This window comes from Coptis chinensis, unplaced genomic scaffold (genome assembly GCF_015680905.1).
Source record: "Coptis chinensis isolate HL-2020 unplaced genomic scaffold, ASM1568090v1 utg10707_pilon_pilon, whole genome shotgun sequence".
NCBI lineage: Eukaryota > Viridiplantae > Streptophyta > Magnoliopsida > Ranunculales > Ranunculaceae > Coptis > Coptis chinensis.
The window spans coordinates 179,199-198,582 of NW_028238096.1; the positions used below are offsets into that span (position 1 = coordinate 179,199).

Here is a 19,384-nt window from a genome sequence, read left to right on the forward strand (position 1 = left end):
TATGCGAAAATTTGGTGCAAAATACGTCTGGTTTAAAACTCTAGACTAGATTGCACAGTTTTATTATCCATCCAATAATTCTGGTGGTGGAGACGCGTTGTACATCCAATATCCATGTCCATATATAGTCTATCCCTTCGCATTTGGAGTTTGATGGCATTTGGGCTTGTGCTTTTGCCCCACTTGAAACCTGAAACTACTACTACCACCAACCAACGAAGACGAGAAAACGTAAAGCATACAGAGAGAGAGAGACTTGCCACTCATTTTCATTTTTAGAGAAAGTGCGTACCTAAGCATGACGACAGCTCCCCTGTCCATCTCATCATCGTCTTTTTCTTATTCTCCTTCTCCTTCATCCGTCTTCAACACGTCGTGCCGCAGCCGGGGAATAATAAGTAGGATTAGGATAACTATTCCTCGTACTAGTGCTACTGTTGTAGCAAAGTCGCAGCAGCACTTTACTTCCTCCTCCTGGATCCGCCGTGGACGACGAAGTATCGTTTCGTGTGAGGTGGCTCTCAAAGCTGATTCACCTTCTGAAGCAGCAGCAAATTCAGAGGAGTCCAAGATTGGGGCTAGGGTTAGGGTTAAGGTGCCCCTGAAGGTGTATCACGTCCCCAAGGTCCCAGAGCTGGATCTCAGCGGCATGGAAGGCGAGCTTAAGCAGTACGTTGGCTTCTGGAAGGGTAAGCACATCTCGGCCAATCTCCCTTTCAAGGTCCAATTCTTTGCTCAAGTCCCAGATCGTGACGGCCCCGTCAAATTCCTTGCTCATCTCAAGGAAGACGAGTTCGATTATCTCTAAATCCAACAATAATAATCACACGATGGTCGCTACTCAAACGATTCATTACTCAAGGACGGACGAGGCAGGTCACTCACTCATCAATTGCTTTTGCCTTTTACCTTCTATCAAGTTGTACTTTTTGTCAGGAGGCCTGATTCATCTCACACTTCTTTTCAACCCAAAAAATAAAAAAATAAAAAAATGACACATATATAATCAGTGTGCAGTGTAATATACATATCAGTGTGCACCCTGTATACCTGATTTTTGAGCTTTTGTATCCACTCTCCCCACTTTCTTTTATGAATGATTGTCTTTTAACTATTTGAATATCAATGAACTACAATCTCCATACTTCTGTCTTGAGTCGAATTTCCTTTTCTTTTGTCAATTGGTGTCTTTACATGCTATCTTCATTTCTAAAGTGCATCTATGTTAGCTTTCTTCTCCTACCTTCAATTCGGTTTAGTTGTTTTGCTTCTTTGATTTCATCAGACCAAAATTGTCGAACTATTTAGTATTCTACTGTTCCCTTCACTTTTCCTATATGTATGAGTATGACATGGAATGTATAGATACATATTTCCGATTTCTGTTTTGAACTCTTGTAATGTTGGAGAGCCTACTCAAGGTTCTCACTAGCACACAATGTAACATTATTTCATTTTTTCTATCAATACAACCAATTACCCGTAGCTAAAAAAGTATAGAGCTTTCTATTGATTCTCCAAGTGGGAACTTCTGCTGTGTCTAAAATTCAAAAACCTTGAAAAGCAATCTAGTTAATCTAATCAGGAGCGCAGTTTTGACAATTGAAGGGAAATTACTATAAGCTTTGGTACTTTGTGTATACCTAATGTGGTTACGGCCTTATCAGAAGGCTAGTCACAGTGTCATCTATTCTTCATTTGTTGGGAGGTTTGGTGTTACTTTGTCTGTCAATTGCCGTGGTTTGTTACTCCCTGGATGGTGAAGGAGTTGTTAGAGTCTTGGATCTTGAGGTTCATTCTGGGGGGGGGGGGGTTGGACGTGATTATCTTGCTCAAATGGAGATATTCAGTGGTGGCTGTAGGTTATCTCATCCTGCCACTTTCTCCTCTTGGCTTAAAGATAACTTTTACAGAAAAAAAAAAGATAAAAAAGAAAAAAAAAAAAAAGTTTTGATACCTTCTCCTACTAACCAACACTTTCGTTATTTCATATGGAATATTTGCCTCTACCTGCGTAAGTAATTTCTTAATCTTGTAAGTCTCAGGAAAAATGAAAGGAGGCATAGTGGGTATTGCAATTTGGTAAGGTACCAAGACCAAGATTATAAGTAGGTTTCCGTATTTAGTATGCCTCCATCTGTTAGGCTCAATCCAGATTGAAACTAATGTCATTGCAATGGAAACTGATTCAACTCTTTTTTTAGACTGTTTTGCCATCAAGAGTTGCCCAAGAAAGCTTCAATCGGAGGGAGTTAGTTTTACTTTTAAAGGTTTTTTTAGCAGCATTTTGATTCTTGTTTATGCTCTCAAGGAGTCATGTAGTGAGGGCTAGTGGGACTTGTTACCGTCCCAGAAGGCATGATGGAGGTGAAACCACGGAGAGATGAATATTCACATCAAATTGTTGGGACTCTCGACATCAAGTCATTCTTGGCTGTTGCTTCAAACGGACCCTCTTGATGGTCTTGGGATGGCTGATAAATGAATGAATTGATGTTTTCAGAAAATCTTCTGAAATACGAGAGCGACTACTGCTATCTCCTGTTTACTAATGGTTCGTATCTTTGTCATGTATCTAATTACAACAGTAAGAGAAAGCGACAGCTTTGCTTGCAGCTGGATCTCTTATCCCTTGGCTGTGTAGTTCATTCCTTCTACATGCTGGAACCTGCTGTGCTTTTCAAGTCCCTTCCCTTTCCTGTAGTTGTTTGTAGCACATGGTACTCCGGTGGAGTAAAAAATGATGAAGTCCTCATTTCTACCTTACAGTAAAGTTCGGCAATAATGCAGTATTCCATAGTGGTTTTATTGTTTAATTTCAAGAAAATTCATTATAGTAGTTTGGACTTTGGACATTTAAGAACCATTCACGTTTTCTGGGAGGAATGGTGTGGTCACATAACTGACACTGAGGGGATCAAAGTGAGAACACACTATAAATTCGTTGTTAATGTTAGTGTGCAAATCTCACTCTACCAATTAATCTCTAGACTTGAGGAATTGTGAAAACTCATTATGTCTCAAATTTATTACTTTGAAACGTTAAAAAATAATGTCTATTAATAGACTAGACTTAACGTTTTGGGTAATGAATATAGGACGTCTTGAATTACGTATTCTAATAAAAGATTCACCACTCTACAGAGTTATGTATTAGAAAATTGTGACATAACTAATTTAGCTCAAACCTGACCAAAGATATAAAATAGTTTTTAATGCTTTCAATTGATGTTAAATGTCACATTGGGTCAATTAGACATGGATGTGACAGTGAAGAACAAATTCCTAATGGTCTAATTGTGAATACAGTACAAGTAAGGTGGAGAAACTTAAATATAATTAATGGTAGGAAATAACTTTCTTGAAAGTTCCAAGGCTTTATTGTAAATATGAATTTATTAATGAGCATTTTCCATATTAAATAAATATATATTAAAAATGTTCTAGTATATCAAGTACAAGTACTTAAATGACAATGACTTGTCCTCTTTAAGACAAGACTTGAAATTTTAAGTGGATCTCACTACACACACTTACGTATTCTCAAAATTTCTCTATATAAAATAATGACTTTTTGGTAAAATAGACCATTAGTCTTTCCAGAAAAAACATACAACTAAAAGTATGAGAAAAACAAAAGTATTTTGTGATGTGTTTTGTGGTGAATACTATTAGAAGGCTGGAGACTACGTTTTGGATTTAGTTTTGGAAAGTTTTTCTTTATTGTCAATATCCAATTTCGGCTTTGAAATTTTTTATTTTTTATTTTTTTTTATCAATAATATATTAGCATGTTAAAGATGTAGGATTAAAATAATCATAACAAGTGGTATCAGAACGGGTCGTGTTATAATATATTTTTTATTTGCTTTTAATATAATAATCATATCTGATTTTTTTTTTATTGTACTTTATTGTCACAGAACTAAAGCGCATTATTTCAAGATTTCCTTAGCATAAGCTTCTAAAATAACTGACACACCCTTTCATGTGTCGATGGCTATAGGTACTTTGAAAGCATGAAAAATGATCACGGGCTAAATCCAAACGTGAAGTATTGTGTGAGCGTAGTTGACCTCCTTGGTCGTGTTGGAAGACTGGATGATGTTGAGAAAATCATTATGCAGTCTGCCTTTGAGAATGATGTTGTGATGTGGGGCTTCCGTCACTAGAGAACGTGTTGCAAAGCGAGTAATTGAGCTCGAACCTGAAGATGTTGCATCTTATGTGTTACCTCTTCGAGAACTAGATGGCCTTGATATTTCAAAAGACATCTGAGATGACAGAAATTGTTTGACTTCCTATAAAGTAGGAGCTTGCCTTTAGAATTTGGAATTATGACAAATATTCAGGCTTCTCTCCTAATTTTGTAGAAAAGTGATGAATTTTCAGGTAGAATTTCATGTTGCAGATATTCTAAATAAGTAGGTCTCCAATCATCTGGTGAAGAATTATCGTTGATAGATTGGATATCCAAATGTGGTACTTTTGGAGAATTACCTGGTTCGTGGGACTCATATTCTATATCAACATTGTTTTGGTCGGTTTCATGTGTGAGAGGAGAATCACTCTCAACACAGTGATCTCCCAAATCTTAATGGTCGGCTAAATCTTTTTGAGTTGCTTCATATGAGTGAGATTATAAATTTGTGTCGACCGATTGAGTTAGCTCTTATATATTTTATTTTCATTGTTGTTACAGCATTAACTTGCTCGAATTCGAAATGTCGTATGGAAATAGTATCGACGAGCAATATATAAATTTTGAACATATTATTCCATAACAGTTATGCTTGAAAAATATTGGAAATCAACATGGATTTTTAGTTCATTGTTAACATCAACTGCAACAAAGAGATAGGCTAAGACATTGGCGCGACGATTATTATTGCGAGAGCACTGATAAACTGCAAATGGATTTGAAATAAATTGATGGCTCATGCATTTTTTGAATATACACAACCATCCTATCATTTCTAACAACAAAAGATCTACCGAATTGATTCACAACAAGCTTTGAGTCAGTAAATAGCTCTATATTTGTCACTCCCAGATCAAGTGTTGTCCGCATTGCATAAAGAACTGCTTCATATTCAGATTAACAATTGGAAAGATACAATTTTCAAGATCGTATGCTTTATTTTTATACTGTGAGCTAATACTGTCCTATGTAGTCATTATTCAAAACTAGTAAGATTTTGTAACACAAGTGCATTTGGTCGGGTGAATTGGTGGTGTGATTGTCAGGATTTATGCTATGATCCAGTTGTATGGATTATTGCATCACCAGACGTCATTACTCATAATCTTTTGTATGTTTCAGAGCAAGTCCAATGGAGAGTTGTTAAATTGGGCTACTAAAAGGTGTTACATAGGCTTTTTAGCTTGCCCAGCCAAATTTGGCACCCCAAAATAAAAAAACCAATCCAATCGCGTTTTTTGTTTTGAAATGCTAAATGATACAGACGACATAGTTTTTGTCGTCCGTCCATTATTTTGTAACTTAAGTTGAATTTTTTTCGGACGGTACAGTTTCTACCGTCTGTCGAAATTTAACACGCGGATGACATAAATTATGCCGTTCGTCTCCCGAACTTATTATAACAGCTGCTAGCGAAAGTCTTAACTTTGGATGAGTTTTCGACTCCTTCCAAAATTAAGACACTTTTAGTAGCCCATTGGAATGACATTTTTGTGGTTGGAGTGTTATATTTGCCTTTAGCATCCCATATAGCCCCATTAGACTTGCTCTCATGTATCAGTTAAGTGTAGTTAGACTGAATGGTTAGTAAATTTGTGTAATCGTCACTTACGAATTTGTTTAGGGTTGGAGGAATGAAAGTTGTTCTTAATGGAGTACTAGTGGTTAATATGGCTTTTTTTTAGATGGGTTCTTAAGGTATAATTGAACATTTAAAGTAACGATCATACTCCAGGATTATAAAACTTCATGGGTTTTGGTTAATAGTGTAATTAATGTTTTTAGATTTTTTTAAAAGTAACTTATTAGTTTATTTTATTAAAATAAAAATAAATCTCTACACTATATGATAGCCAGATCTTTAGGAGGAAAATTTCTGAACGGAACTGTGTATTTGTAATATCTCTATTTTATGATTTTAGAACCACTTCCTTTAATTATTATAATCAGCTCCCTCATTTTTAAACAATTTACCAAAAATTCCCACACTTTATTGAAATTAGAATTAGCTTCATATCATTTAAAATAATTTAGAAAACCTCATTCACATCACTCAAATTATATTCAACCCTTCCTAATGTTTTTATATTATTTTTTAGATTATAACTAGAATTCAAAAGCCCGAATTTTTAGGAAGAAAATTTATCAACCGTGTATTTGTAATATCTCTATTTTATGATTTTAGAACCACCTCCCTTAATTATTCTAATCAGCTCCATCATTTTTAAATAATTTACCAAAAACTCTATCACTTTATTGAAATTAGAATTAGCTTCATATTATTTAAATAGAAAATCTCATTCACGTCACTCAAATTATATTCAACTTTTATAATGTTTTTATATTATTTTTTAGATTATAATTAGAATTCAAAAAATTATACTATAGCCAAATTTAAAGATTTGAATAAACACCAATTCATAGCACGGTTCGCATACTCGTTACACAATGAGAGAGGAGGACATGTGCGCTAGAAATTGCGCCGCCCTAGTTCCTTCTGAAATCTGAACAGCAAACCTTTCCCTCCTAAAAACAAAATTGCAGTCATTCACTCATTCCCTTATTTATTTATTTAAAGTGAATTCACCATAAAAATATATATATATATTTAAAGTGAACGTGCAAATACTCGTTGTGTTTACGTATGGCGATTGGGACACAAGTTACATTTGGGTTTGGATTAACGTTTGTGTACTTGCGTTGTCCGTGTTTACTGTGTACAATAAAAGAAAGAAGCTGTGTCAGCTTGACATCACAGCTCTCCTTTTTCATCTAAATTCTGAGCCATTTCTGTTTTTCAGTATTAATTAATAATAATATTATTAGTAGGAAATATAAAAAAAAAAAATGTTTGTTTAAACTTTAAAGGAGGTTGGGGAGTGGCCCGCCACTGAGATTTGAGTTGGGTGAGAGGGACGAAATAAATTTTTGCCCTTTTCATTACAAATAACAAATAATAAATTTTATTTGTTATTAGTGCAGCAGAGAGGGAAAGGCGAGATCTTAGATGGTGTTAATTATTTGAATTTGTAGACGATGAATGATGTTTTATCTTTCGGAATGAATGTGGCGTGAGAGAGAGTGTCGAAAAACTAACAAGATCTGCAGCAGCTATTTTTATTTATTTTGTTCAAGAGAGAGAAAGACCAGCACGGGAGAAGAGGAGAATCATCAGTATGTGCAGAACAACAAGAAGACGGAGGAGCTAGGGTTTCATTTCACCTCTTCTTCGACATGACCACCAAGCGTGCTTATAAGCTACGTATCCTCCCATTTAATTTCTTATTTTTATACGTCTATCTAGGGTTTTGTTTGTTTAGATCTCTCTCTACCCATTGCTCATTTCAATTTTTTTGCTGGATCTGCTGAATGAAGAAATGCACACATCATTCTTATATGTTTGCCTTAACAAAAAAATAGAGGAGTTCGTAGCCCACACTTCCAATGTAAATTGTCTCAAGATCGGGAGGAAGTCTTCCAGAGTTCTTGTCACTGGCGGTGAAGATCACAAAGTTAACCTCTGGGCCATTGGCAAGCCCAACTCCATTCTCGTTAGTCTCCTTTCCCCACTTTTTTAAATCCCATCTCATTTTCTTATTATCTATTCACCCACCGTAATTATACCTGAATATTCTTAATTTGGTTCATCTTCTCCTCCCAATGCAGAGCCTGTCCGGTCATACAAGTGCAATCGAGTCCGTAAGTTTTGATTCTTCTGAAGTATTGGTGGCTGCTGGAGCAGCTAGTGGTACAATCAAGTTGTGGGACCTAGAAGAGGCAAAGAGTAAGTATAAGCACCCCAATTAACTCGTGAAATGCGTCATTTATGTTTTATTTTGTATGCCATCAATGGGCTTACAAGACATTGGTGGGTTTATGTCTTTGCAGTCGTCCGCACTCTTACAGGACACAGATCAAATTGTATATCAGTTGATTTTCATCCCTTTGGGGAGTTCTTTGCTTCTGGCTCTTTGGATACAAATCTTAAGATATGGGATATCAGAAGGAAGGGCTGTATTCACACATACAAGGGCCACACACGTGGTGTTAATGCTATTAGATTCACCCCAGATGGCCGTTGGGTTGTTTCTGGTGGAGAGGACAACACTGTTAAGGTATAATACGGCATCTTTTTATTTTTCTGGGATTTTAGCCATAAAAAAGGACTGCTAAGATTATTTCTTATTTGTTTTGCATGTTTTTAACTTGCAATTTTTTTCAATTCCATTACTGTATTGACAGTTGTGGGATCTCACTGCTGGAAAACTATTGCATGATTTCAAGTGCCATGAGGGCCAGGTTCAGTGCATAGACTTTCATCCCCATGAGTTTCTCTTGGCAACAGGTAATAAAAATATATATGTGTGTAATGTATTATCCCTACATTCAGTTCATAGAACTTTTAGACTAACACTGGGCTCTGCTTAACTTGTAAAAGCACTAAAAAAGTGTTTCCTTCTGTAGTCTGTAGCTGAAAAATTACCAAAAAGAAAAATAAGAAGTGGTACATTGCAGTATAATGTCCCAAAATTATATTGTATTACTCGGTTTTAATATTAAGTGTGCATAAATGATACAATGACGTTATCACTTTGGTTTTGGGTTTCATACCGACTAAGTAACATGAAGTTGACTATGGCGACTTTGTTTGATATTTTTGGATCTCCTTTTTGACTGTTGAGAACATGGGGATTTTGGGGAGGGGAAGGGGACAAAAAAGAACCCCAGTAGGGTTAGATCTTCGGATCACCATCCCATACTGTATTTGTCATTGATAGGATTCCCATTTCCTTCATAGTTTTATACGGAGTTCTATAGTTTGGTCGAAGTGGCATGCCGGAGTTCAGCCTAGGACAAGTTCCTTACCATTCATAACCTTTGGAAACAGGAAAACCCTTGCAACTTTTGCCTTAAGTGCTGGTGAATAGGTGAACCTGCCTCTCTTTGCACCATGCTATGAGTGAATCTTTGAATGGGTATTCCTCATCTTTTACTGGTTTCATGTATTACGACCCAGTCAAAGCATGTATATTGTTTTTAATTCGCGCAGGTTCAGCTGATAGAACTGTTAAATTCTGGGACCTTGAAACTTTTGAGCTGATTGGTTCAGCTGGACCTGAGGTATTTTCCAAGTTTTTACCTTTTCATTCTCTTCAAAATCTCGTAAATTATCTCCAAAATACCTACAAAATCATTTTTCTTGTGCAATGTATGTTGACTAGTTGATAGAGCATAGTTGAGTTTTAATTATATATTCATTTTGTAGACCACTGGAGTGCGGTCCATGACCTTCAATCCTGATGGGAGGACGTTACTCTGTGGATTGCATGAAAGTCTGAAAGTAAGCTCCTTTTCTGATTTTTGTAATGTGAGTTTAATAAATTATTCCTCTGGTTTAAGTTTTGACCATTTAAATACTCAGGTTTTCTCATGGGAACCAATAAGATGTCATGATGCTGTGGATGTGGGATGGTCTAGATTGTCTGATTTGAACATCCACGAGGGAAAACTTCTTGGTTGCTCTTATAATCAAAGTTGTGTTGGAGTATGGGTTGTAGACATCTCGTACTACTCAGATTTCTCCTCTTTTCACTCAATCTGCATTCATTTATAGTACCATTACTTGTAGTATGAAATAAGAATCTAAGTGTTATAACACAACACTGACGTCTTGTCTACAGAGAATAGAGCCATACTCGGTCTCTAGTGCCACTCGAGCAAATGGTCGCCAAGAATCCAAATCTTCAAGTGGTAATTTGGCTGCACTAACTGATAGCAGTGTAAAATCTAGCTTGGGAAGGCTCTCAGTTTCACAGAACACAGATCCTGTGGTAAAGGAGAGTAAACCTATAGGGAGACTGTCAGTTTCACATAACTCAGACCCTACAATAAAGGAGTCCAAACTCACATGTATGTCTTCTTAACTTATACAGTTATACCTGATTAAGTCCTATTCTTCTCAACATCCACCTGCTTTCCTCAAGTTTACTATTACAATCTTAATTTTTGTGGTTGAATGTGTTGACTGAAGCTGCAAGCAGTATTCCTGGTACTCCGCAAAGAGTTCCATTAGCACCTGCTCCAAAATCCACCACCGCGAGTTCAGTGGCAACTCCTAGTGCAACCACTCTGAAAAGGAGCTCATCGAAATCTAATGCAGCAACAAATCTTCATATCTTTAGCAAGTCAGATGCAATACCTGTCATTGTCCCAAGAACTAGTGCACGGCTAGAGCAGGAAGCTGATACCAGAAAAGAAGTAGGTACGTCTGGAAGAACAAATTCATTCTCCATCCACTCAAAAGCAAATGATTTTCAAAAGCTCTCCAACAGAGATGATTCTGAGAGACCAAGTGTACCTCTCCAATCTAGAACTATGAGTTGTAAGACTACTGAGTTTAGCGAAGTGACCAGTCAGAACTTCATTTCTGCAATTGATGAGTTAAATCAGCAGATACCAATGGCGGAAAGAAATGTGACGGATGTGAGATACACGGGGACAGGGAAGCAAAGAAAGAGTTCCTCAATGGAGCCTTCTTCAGGTTACCAGTATGAAGTTTGTACGTGCTATCTTACTGCGTTTTTTAACATCTTTGATCATCTCTTCCACTTCTAGAAGCTATTGGTTTCACGATAGTAATTATGCAGTTGTACTCTGTAGACTTCATCCTAGTAGTTTTGTATGTATTTGAAGACCATCGCTGTCCACTCTGACCTTTCTGAAAAATATCTGAAGGTGGCTTACGATTCTGAAACGCGGATCGAACTTTGCTGTAGCACCGCTTCGATGACTCAAATCTTTTATGTTTATCTAATTCAAATCCTCACGGTTCTACTTAATCTTGGGATATGTTGTTTGTTGCCATATAATGCAGTATTCTTGTTATGTATGTCCAGATGGTCTATGTACAAGGACGCCAAAAAATGAGCACCGTGTCGATTACAATTGTCTTTTATATTTATCTAATTCAAATCCTACAGTGCTATCTAATCTTGGGATGTGTTAATGCAATATTAGTGTTATGTGGGCTGATTGTACCTGTCACTGCAAATATCTTCATATTAAGAGGAAACTGTTACAGCACTAACAAATGCTTGACTGTCTTTATTCTTTTATGTCCATAGTGTATTTTCCTCTATGTTTTTGAATCACATGATTTTTCGGTTTGACATGAAATTGTAGTGATGTTTCTTTTTATTTGTCTTTTTGTGGATAATTTTAATGGTTGATGAAATTAATACCTAATTTTAGTCCTCTTGCTCAGATGTGATGTATTCTTTTTGATAACACAAATATACCATTTCTTGTTTCAGATGATGCTCGGATGCAAAGACCAAACAGAGATACTATTTCTATTGACGTTCCAAAAGGAGGTATACCCTTTCTTGCTTTTCGGTCAATGTTACTAAGAAATTCAACTAAGCCTGAGATGATCTTTATTGCGTATGAAAAGGAAGGACCCGCTCACTTGTTGCAAGTTGGGAAAGGAAAGATGGATCTCCCACCTGTGAAGATCCTACCTCCAGTGATACCTGTGAAAATGTATCTGCAACTAATATTCACACGTTGAATTTGGTATGCTAATTAACTCGTAACCTTTTAGGCCTTTTGTGTAGTTTCTTGTTTCTTCCTTGATCTTTCTTTTTTACATTTCTATATAATTTCTAATTACTAGATCTGTCGTTCAAAAATCCGAAAGAATTTTTTTTTTGGGTGGATTAGAAAATGAATTTTATGCGGAATTTGGAAACATATTTGGCAAAAACTGGAAATTGGCCAGACTAAAATGGCCTAGAAACCAGTTTAATATTGAATTGTCAAGATATTACCCGAGATAGCACAGTTATATCGACGAAATGGATAAAAATGTCACGCTTCTTTCATTTAATTGAAACTCCTAGAAGCAAAAGTTATCACTTATGGTAATGTTGCTTATTGACAATACTCAAGGTAATGAATTGGGTGAAAGTGATGCTCTTTGCCTAACTTTCATCTCTGTCACTCAATTTGTTAAACAGAGACGACACCACCAGTCGTCTGGGAATGAAATGGATTCTGCAAGTGATGAGGATGCTATTGCAGATCTCATGGATCAGCGGGATCAGTTCATGGGCTCTATGCAGTCTCGTCTAACAAAACTACAGGTGTTTAGATAAGGGCTCTATTCTCTATTTCCTTTCTTGTTTTTTTGGGAAGTTAATGAAGAGATTAGCAAGTCCTAAGCTTATAACGTATAATGCTTTGATATAATATTTATGCATAATTAAGAATAAAGTGATCAGCTTGTTTCAATAGCATATCTTAATTTGTTTGCTCGTTCACCTGCACTCTTTTACTATTGCACATATAAAATATATCAACTGTTAAATGCTTTTAGATTTCTCAAGTAAACAAAATTTTGTGGCCATCAATCTTGGGTCAGGTTGAAAAAGAAGTGCTTATTACTTTTCTTTCATTTTGGCAAGGAAAAGTTGAATATATTGATAATATCGATGCTTTTACATCAGTACCCAACCTGAGGGCTAAGGCTGGCCAAGCTGAAAAGATAAAATAATCAAAACTGAACAGGCTAGGGTTGCGGCTCAAAGTCTGAGAGGGGAGTTCAAAGAGAAACTTTTTAGGCTTTTTGCTTTTGATTGGGATTCTATAAACAAAGAGGAATTATGTGTTGTACTTGTTGTTGTCTTTGGATGCTTCTTTATATCTTTTGTTTTTACTGTTTTTATTCTAGTTTACTTAACCTTGTACTAGGATAGCTCATCCTACCAAGCATGTGTTAATTTCTTCTGCTAATATATACATTTGATCATTACCTCTTCAAAACAATAATAAAACAAAAAAAAAAAAAATGAAAGTTAAAGAGGTAGTGTAAAAATCATTCTTTTTTACTTATTTAGCAAGTTATTGCATCCACCTATTAATTTGACGAAGCCCATCTTCTGAAATTTGTGTCAGTTTTTAATTTGCTTCCTACTAGTAAGGTGTCCACAAACTCACATCTCGGACTGAAGTAATATTCCTTGGTGGTTCTTGTACATATATTTGCTGCGCCGGTCTCGGGATTGGGTCCAGCTTGGGCCTGATCGGGTCCGGGCTTCATCGGGCTTTTCTCCTACGACTATAAGCCCAAGCTCGGCCATATGGGAGCGTATAAAGAAATAGCAGGTGGAATTATTATTGTCTAGTGCAACCTTTTCATTGGGGGGACAATACCGGTGCCTTTAAAGGAGAAAATGAAAATTAGAAAAGGTTGTTGTTGTTAGTTATTTATATATTTTTTGTCCAATGTCTTAGATATACTTTTACTTTTATTATACCAATCATTCCCCTAAAATTAAAGTGGAAGCAATCATTGATCTAAGTATCTGATTATCCAAGATCAATATACCTTTATCCTTGTTATTGGGTAAACCAAGTATTGCGGTTCCTTCTACACAAATTTGCAACCCAGTTTGGATGTTTCCCCCTCTCATTCTGTTCTAAAATTTTCTTCTTAATATCTGTGTCAAGCTCTTTACAGCGTGCTTTTTCTTGTTTTTATTATGAAAATGGTTTCCTTTCCACAAATAGAATTGTTGTTTGACTCTCTGGAGGGTGTTAGGGTAGCTGACTGCTTTCCATATCTATGGCAGGTGCTGCGCAGGTATTTGGGAAGAAATGATATCAAGGGGGCCATTAATGCAATGGAGAAGATGGCTGATCATGCTGTAAGTATTGTCTTTAAGGTGGTAAAAGTGGCACCAAGTCCATTGGGGGGGTTTCTCCAGTTAATTTTGTTTTCTTAATTCCCTGGAGTGCAGGTTTCTGCTGATCTAATCAGCATTTTGAACGAAAAAACTGATATTATCACTTTGGATATTTGCACATGCCTCCTTCCACTACTCGCAAGCCTTCTGGATAGTAAGATGGATAGGTAAGCAATTTCCTAAGCACTATTTTTGCTTATGATCATGATCACTCTTCAGCACCCTTTTTGGTCCGTCAATTGAGGCATGAACCCTTTTTGCCTTGAAATGCGAGACAAGGTTCTGGTCTTGGTTATGCCTCAACTCTGTATCTATGCACGTTATGGTATCCTTTGGTCCTTGGCCTTGGTATTTTAGGCCATGCTAAAGGATATCTCTAATACATGAATATGGTTTTTCTTCTTGTTATTATTTGTAATCTAATTTAGCTTTATGGGCTGACAGTGACACAGGCTCTAAGTCATGAAAATTTTGTGACTGTTATTAATAAAATAATTAATTCTAAATGTATTAAGAACCAGTTACTGTAAACAGAATTGTAGTTATAAAAGACTGCAGGATGCATTGTAAAAAAATGTGCACATGTTGGCATGCGACACAATCAAGAAGAATAGTAAAAGAAGTAAATCAAAGACAAGATATATATATGCTTACTCTGTTGGGGGAATATCCATGCAAATTTTCATTGGTAGAGATTAACAGAAAGAACAAAGACTCTCTCTCTCTCTCTCTCTCTCTCTCTCTCTCTCTCTCGATATATATATATATATATATATATATATATATATATATATATATATATATATATACTTGACAGCTTATCTTGACATCCAAAACCTAAAAGTGAATTTGTACATTAAACTAAGGGCTGAAGAGAAGATCTTCCTATCTTGGAATAGAATCTCCACCAAAACTCGTCTCAATTGGATGTCTAGTTTTATTAAAAAGAGTGCTAAAATTGTGGATCGTTAGATAAATATTGAACTTAAACATAACTTTTGGCAATGTTAGACATGTTCAAATGTCTTGATAATTTGTGGAGATGATCTCTATTGTATGGAGAACATATTCCCTAAAAATCAGCTCTTAGTTCATTGTGGATGTCAAGATAAGCTGTCAAGGTAGCCAGCCCCATATATATGTGTGTGTGTGTGTGTGTGTGTGTGACAGTTAGAACTTTTATGTCTCTACCCCCTTTAAATTCTGTTTTTTTCCCCAAAAGATCGGAATTGAGCCTAAGACCTGACAAAAAATATACAAAAAATGAAAATTTGCTCCTAAGACCTTGGAACCAACCTCCCAAGTCTTAACCAGTAGATACCACTGGATACTTTTCTGACAGCTGGCTTGTGGTGTAGCTCATTAGGCAGCTCTGTGGTCCAAATGAAGATTTGTTTTGATATGATTATATTTTTAACACTGAACTTGTGCATTAAAATCCGTTTAGTGGGCATGAAATAACTATATAGTACAGCCAAGTATATCAGTGTGACTTACAACTACTAGTATATTACTTTGTGCTAAACCAGGCAGTTAGGTATATCCCTTGAAATGCTGCTGAAGCTTGTCAAAATCTTCGGTTCTGTAATCCATTCAACATTATCAGCATCTACTTCTGTTGGTGTAGATATTCAGGCGGAACAAAGGTTTGCTCAGTTGCTCAACCTTACCTTTCTCAACTTCCTCAAATCTTTTTATATATGTATATATATATATCCTTATATTGGCTTATGACTGGGCTTAATGCCACGTGCATGTTTGCTTCTTATCAGACATGAGCTGTAATCAATGTTTTATTGAGCTGACAAAGGTCAAACACTATCTTCCGTCCCCCTGACCAGGTACAAATTTGTTTTATTTTGCCAAGTCAGTGGCTTACTGTGGTAACACCTTTTTTGAACCATCAGGTAGTGTTCTTACATGGTCCATATTATCTTTTCCACAGATGGGGAGGGTCAGTGGCAAAATCTGCTCATGAGCTTAACCTAGTTCTTCAAGAAGTTATATGAGCCAACTAATACTAATATAGAATCAGAAGATACACCGTGGTAGTCTGGACACAACTTTTGTTGTTGAGTGAACTTGTGCTTTCTGGAAATCACACAGAACCCATTAACTTGCGCTTTTCTGGAAATCACATTGTACCGATTGAAACATGCAGATGTCTCCTTTCCATCTTGTCTGACCACTCTGTATGTACAAGCAGAGCCGGTTTGTAATTAACTACTACAGGAATCACTCAACACAAGTCTACAGGAAAAATTACAATGCTCCTACGGGGAACCTCTAACCACGATCTGGCTACGGATTCTTTCTAACCATCTTGTCTTTGCCGTCTTGACATTTGCAATTTTTGGCCTTTTCGCCCCCATGACTGAAGCCTGTATCAATTTATTGATTTGTTAGATAAATATTATATATTTTTCCACTGCTAGAGCTGTTGTAAAAAGGGGAAGTCTGATTTTCTTAATGTTAATACGTCGTAGAGCAAGATTTAGATTCAGTTGTTGTGTCAGTGCGTTGTTTTTAGGGTGACTTTTCTGCTGAGAAGTAGCCATTTCTAGAAATTCCATACCTGCACGTGTCTGACTCGAGCACTTTCATTAAAGCCGCTCGGGCGTTATAAATCATTAAATTGACACTGAAGAAATATCGGATTACGAGACCTAATTTAAGATCTTAAATTTTTATTCTTAAGACCGAAGAAGGAAAACGTAAACAAATTTGGCACCTTCTGCCTTGTGAAGATTCAGGAAGGTTTTCTTTACTCTTCTAAAATAAATATGTTTGATTGATTTGCACGACAGCATACCTTCAAAAACATGCACCATTCTTGCATTCTGACCCTTTGGTGCGTATAGAGATTTCATTATCGAAAAATAAAAAGGGTAGTTGGAGATTTAAAAAGGTTTACCTTATGTCTAACTGTAGAGAAGGGAGAGGGGGAGGGAAACACCGGGGGGCTAATTGTTGTTGGAGTAGTCATTCGACAGATTGTATTTTTGTTGTAACGTTGTAGTACGTAGGAAAGAGGAGACCGCGTATAAAGAAAAATAAACACAACACAAAACCCGGTCTTCCTCTTGGACTCTTTCATTCTTTGCCGTTGGTGGATCAAAACAGAAAGACAGTTTTTATTTCTTCTTGGTAGAATTATTATAAAATATAAAATATATAAATATATAAGAAAAAGAAAATATCGAAAAGTCCGGGTTTGTTTAATTAATTAAATTAATTAAAGAAGCAATTTAGGATGAAAGGTTCGTGGAGCCTCTTTGCAGCTCTCCTATTCATCCTAGTTTTCGTCGCCACAAAGCTTCAATACGAGCATTTCAAGGTACATACCCCCGACCTTCCGGCCTTACTTGTATAATATATATATCCTTACCTTGTTTTGGTCAGATTGAGAGGCGATGGGATTACTACTTGGGAAGAAGAAGAGCCGGCTCTTCTTTGTTACCTAGAGGCATTGTCCAATCTACCTCTGACTTGCAACTCAGACCCCTCTGGACCTCCTCCAGACCTAGCTTCCTTCAAGTATGACCAACAACTCTTCTCCTTGTTTACCATTTTAAATTTGTAGAAATATATTATGAAAATAATACCAACTGTACTCCTATTAATCATCAAATTTACCAATTCAAACATTATTACTGTCCCATAAATTTTGATTTCACTGTTTGATATTAAATTTCATTTACTTCTTATTGTTAGGTATAATAAAATCATGTGGTTACTATTTCTACTGTCAAACCTTCTGTTTCACATATAGGTAAACATTTAACGCCTAATTTTCTTTTTAAATCTTTGCTGCCCATTATACTTTTATAGGATGATGCTCGAGAAAAGTCCTCTGCTCTCCTGGCAGTTCCTGTTGGTCTTAAGCAAAAGAGAAATGTAGACACCATGGTCAAGAAGGTATATGTGTATCCGCCACTTTCCTTAACATGATTCTTTTCACTCTAGCCCAAAAATTTCTTGTCACCAGTTTTAGGTTTTCCTTTTTTTTCTAGTTCAGTTTCTATCTGTGAATAGCTCAATATTGCTATTCCATTCATTTGATGGGAATGTGGATGCATGGAATGATCTTGATTGGAGTAACAAGGCAATTCACATACTTGCTCAGAACCAAACAAAATGGTAATGCCTTTTTCTTTCCATTTCCGGAAATACTTTTGTTCTTGTCAATGCTATCAAATGGGCAATGCTAAGGGACTATCTCTCCTCTTTAACTGGTCAGCTCCCTCAAATATTAGTGATCTTTGATCAAATTTTTACAAGGAAGAGGGATTTTATATTTGATCAAATTTTGCCTAGGTTAGAAGTTTCCAAATGAGCTGAAATTTAGGTGGAGTTGATCTTCATGGTGAATAGATCATATCAAAAGTAAAATAAAATAATAGGTTTGAATTCATTTTCTAGGTGAAGTTTTACTTACGTATTTAAAAATAAGTACATATTTTTTTTAGAATATATATAAATATGTGTGTGTGTGTGTGTGTGGTTATTTTTTTATATTTTATTTTTTAGTTTCTAATTTTTAGTGAGTACTTGAGTAGGAATATCAAGGACAGGAAGTGGTTTGTCATTGGCACTTATATTTTGAAAATATAAATAAGTTGGAGAATTCAACTCTATCTGTAGTAAGAAATTTCAGTCTTCTTTTAACTCCTTTGGAGGAGTCATTGGTTATAGTAGTCACAGAATGTTAAGCCATGCTGTATGGTCAACTATAATTTTCTTTTTTCTTCTCATGGCCAATCTCTTTCCTGTTTTTCATTCAACTTAGAGTAGTTAGTGTGTGCTGAGATATATCTGATAGGAAACAATCCATTGTCATCTCACATGGTTAATCTATGGAACCTCAGGTGGTTCGCAAAACGCTTCTTACACCCGGATGTTGTATATATCTACGACTACATCTTTTTGTGGGATGAAGACCTAGGAGTAGATAATTTTCACCCAGGAAGGTATGTTTGAAGCTATGATCTAATTGGGTTTCTACTTCAGTGAGAGAACACCATTTTAGAGTTCAATATAAAATTTAACTTAGTTTATATTCTTCATTTTGCCAAGTAGCTAACCTGTGAAGAGGAGTATTTGTAATTGTTTGTAAACATACTGTCATTACAACTTGTTATATATATAAGACTCTGTGAGTTAGGGAGGACAGAGCAGAGTTCCTATTTTTCCTTGCTTATAGCGGCGGACTTGACTACACCATTCTCCTCTGTTTGAGTCAAATTATTCAGACAAACTCCTTCCAGGAGCTATTATCCTTACCCGTTTAGCTTACTTGAACTACTTTCTTTGGATATGCTCTAAATTACAGATTCCTTTGCTCTTTGTGATGCATCCACTTTCCGTTAAGCGTTCTTTCAAATGTTGCCCTTTTTCTGTTCAGATTCTTGCGAACAATGATATCAGAAGGTCTAAG

At 36.1% G+C, this 19,384-nt stretch overlaps 2 protein-coding genes and 1 long non-coding RNA gene across 3 annotated transcripts; all 3 read left to right on the forward strand.

The window, feature by feature from the left end:
* LOC147474224 (uncharacterized) lies at nt 1-4,771 on the forward strand. Its single transcript, XR_015210069.1, has 2 exons — nt 1-2,554; nt 4,007-4,771. It is a non-coding gene; the product is annotated as an uncharacterized LOC147474224 (long non-coding RNA).
* A 2,299-nt stretch (nt 4,772-7,070) lies between these two features.
* Nucleotides 7,071-16,450, forward strand: LOC147474225 (katanin p80 WD40 repeat-containing subunit B1 homolog KTN80.4-like). Its single transcript, XM_086586491.1, has 18 exons — nt 7,071-7,463; nt 7,622-7,752; nt 7,868-7,985; nt 8,090-8,316; nt 8,444-8,546; nt 9,252-9,322; nt 9,468-9,542; nt 9,624-9,766; nt 9,850; nt 9,883-10,111; nt 10,233-10,760; nt 11,515-11,574; nt 11,655-11,776; nt 12,220-12,345; nt 13,834-13,908; nt 14,002-14,114; nt 15,477-15,788; nt 15,893-16,450. The coding sequence occupies exons 1-17, from the start codon at nt 7,436-7,438 to the stop codon at nt 15,679-15,681; spliced, it is 2,355 nt and encodes a 784-aa protein (XP_086442617.1). The 5' UTR covers nt 7,071-7,435; the 3' UTR covers nt 15,682-15,788; nt 15,893-16,450.
* Nucleotides 16,451-17,136: 686 nt separating this feature from the next.
* Nucleotides 17,137-18,002, forward strand: LOC147474226 (uncharacterized). Its single transcript, XM_086586490.1, has 4 exons — nt 17,137-17,284; nt 17,350-17,484; nt 17,779-17,865; nt 17,961-18,002. Exons 1-4 carry the CDS (start codon nt 17,201-17,203, stop codon nt 17,976-17,978), a joined length of 324 nt encoding a protein of 107 aa, XP_086442616.1. The 5' UTR covers nt 17,137-17,200; the 3' UTR covers nt 17,979-18,002.
* The last annotated feature ends 1,382 nt before the right edge of the window (nt 18,003-19,384 follow it).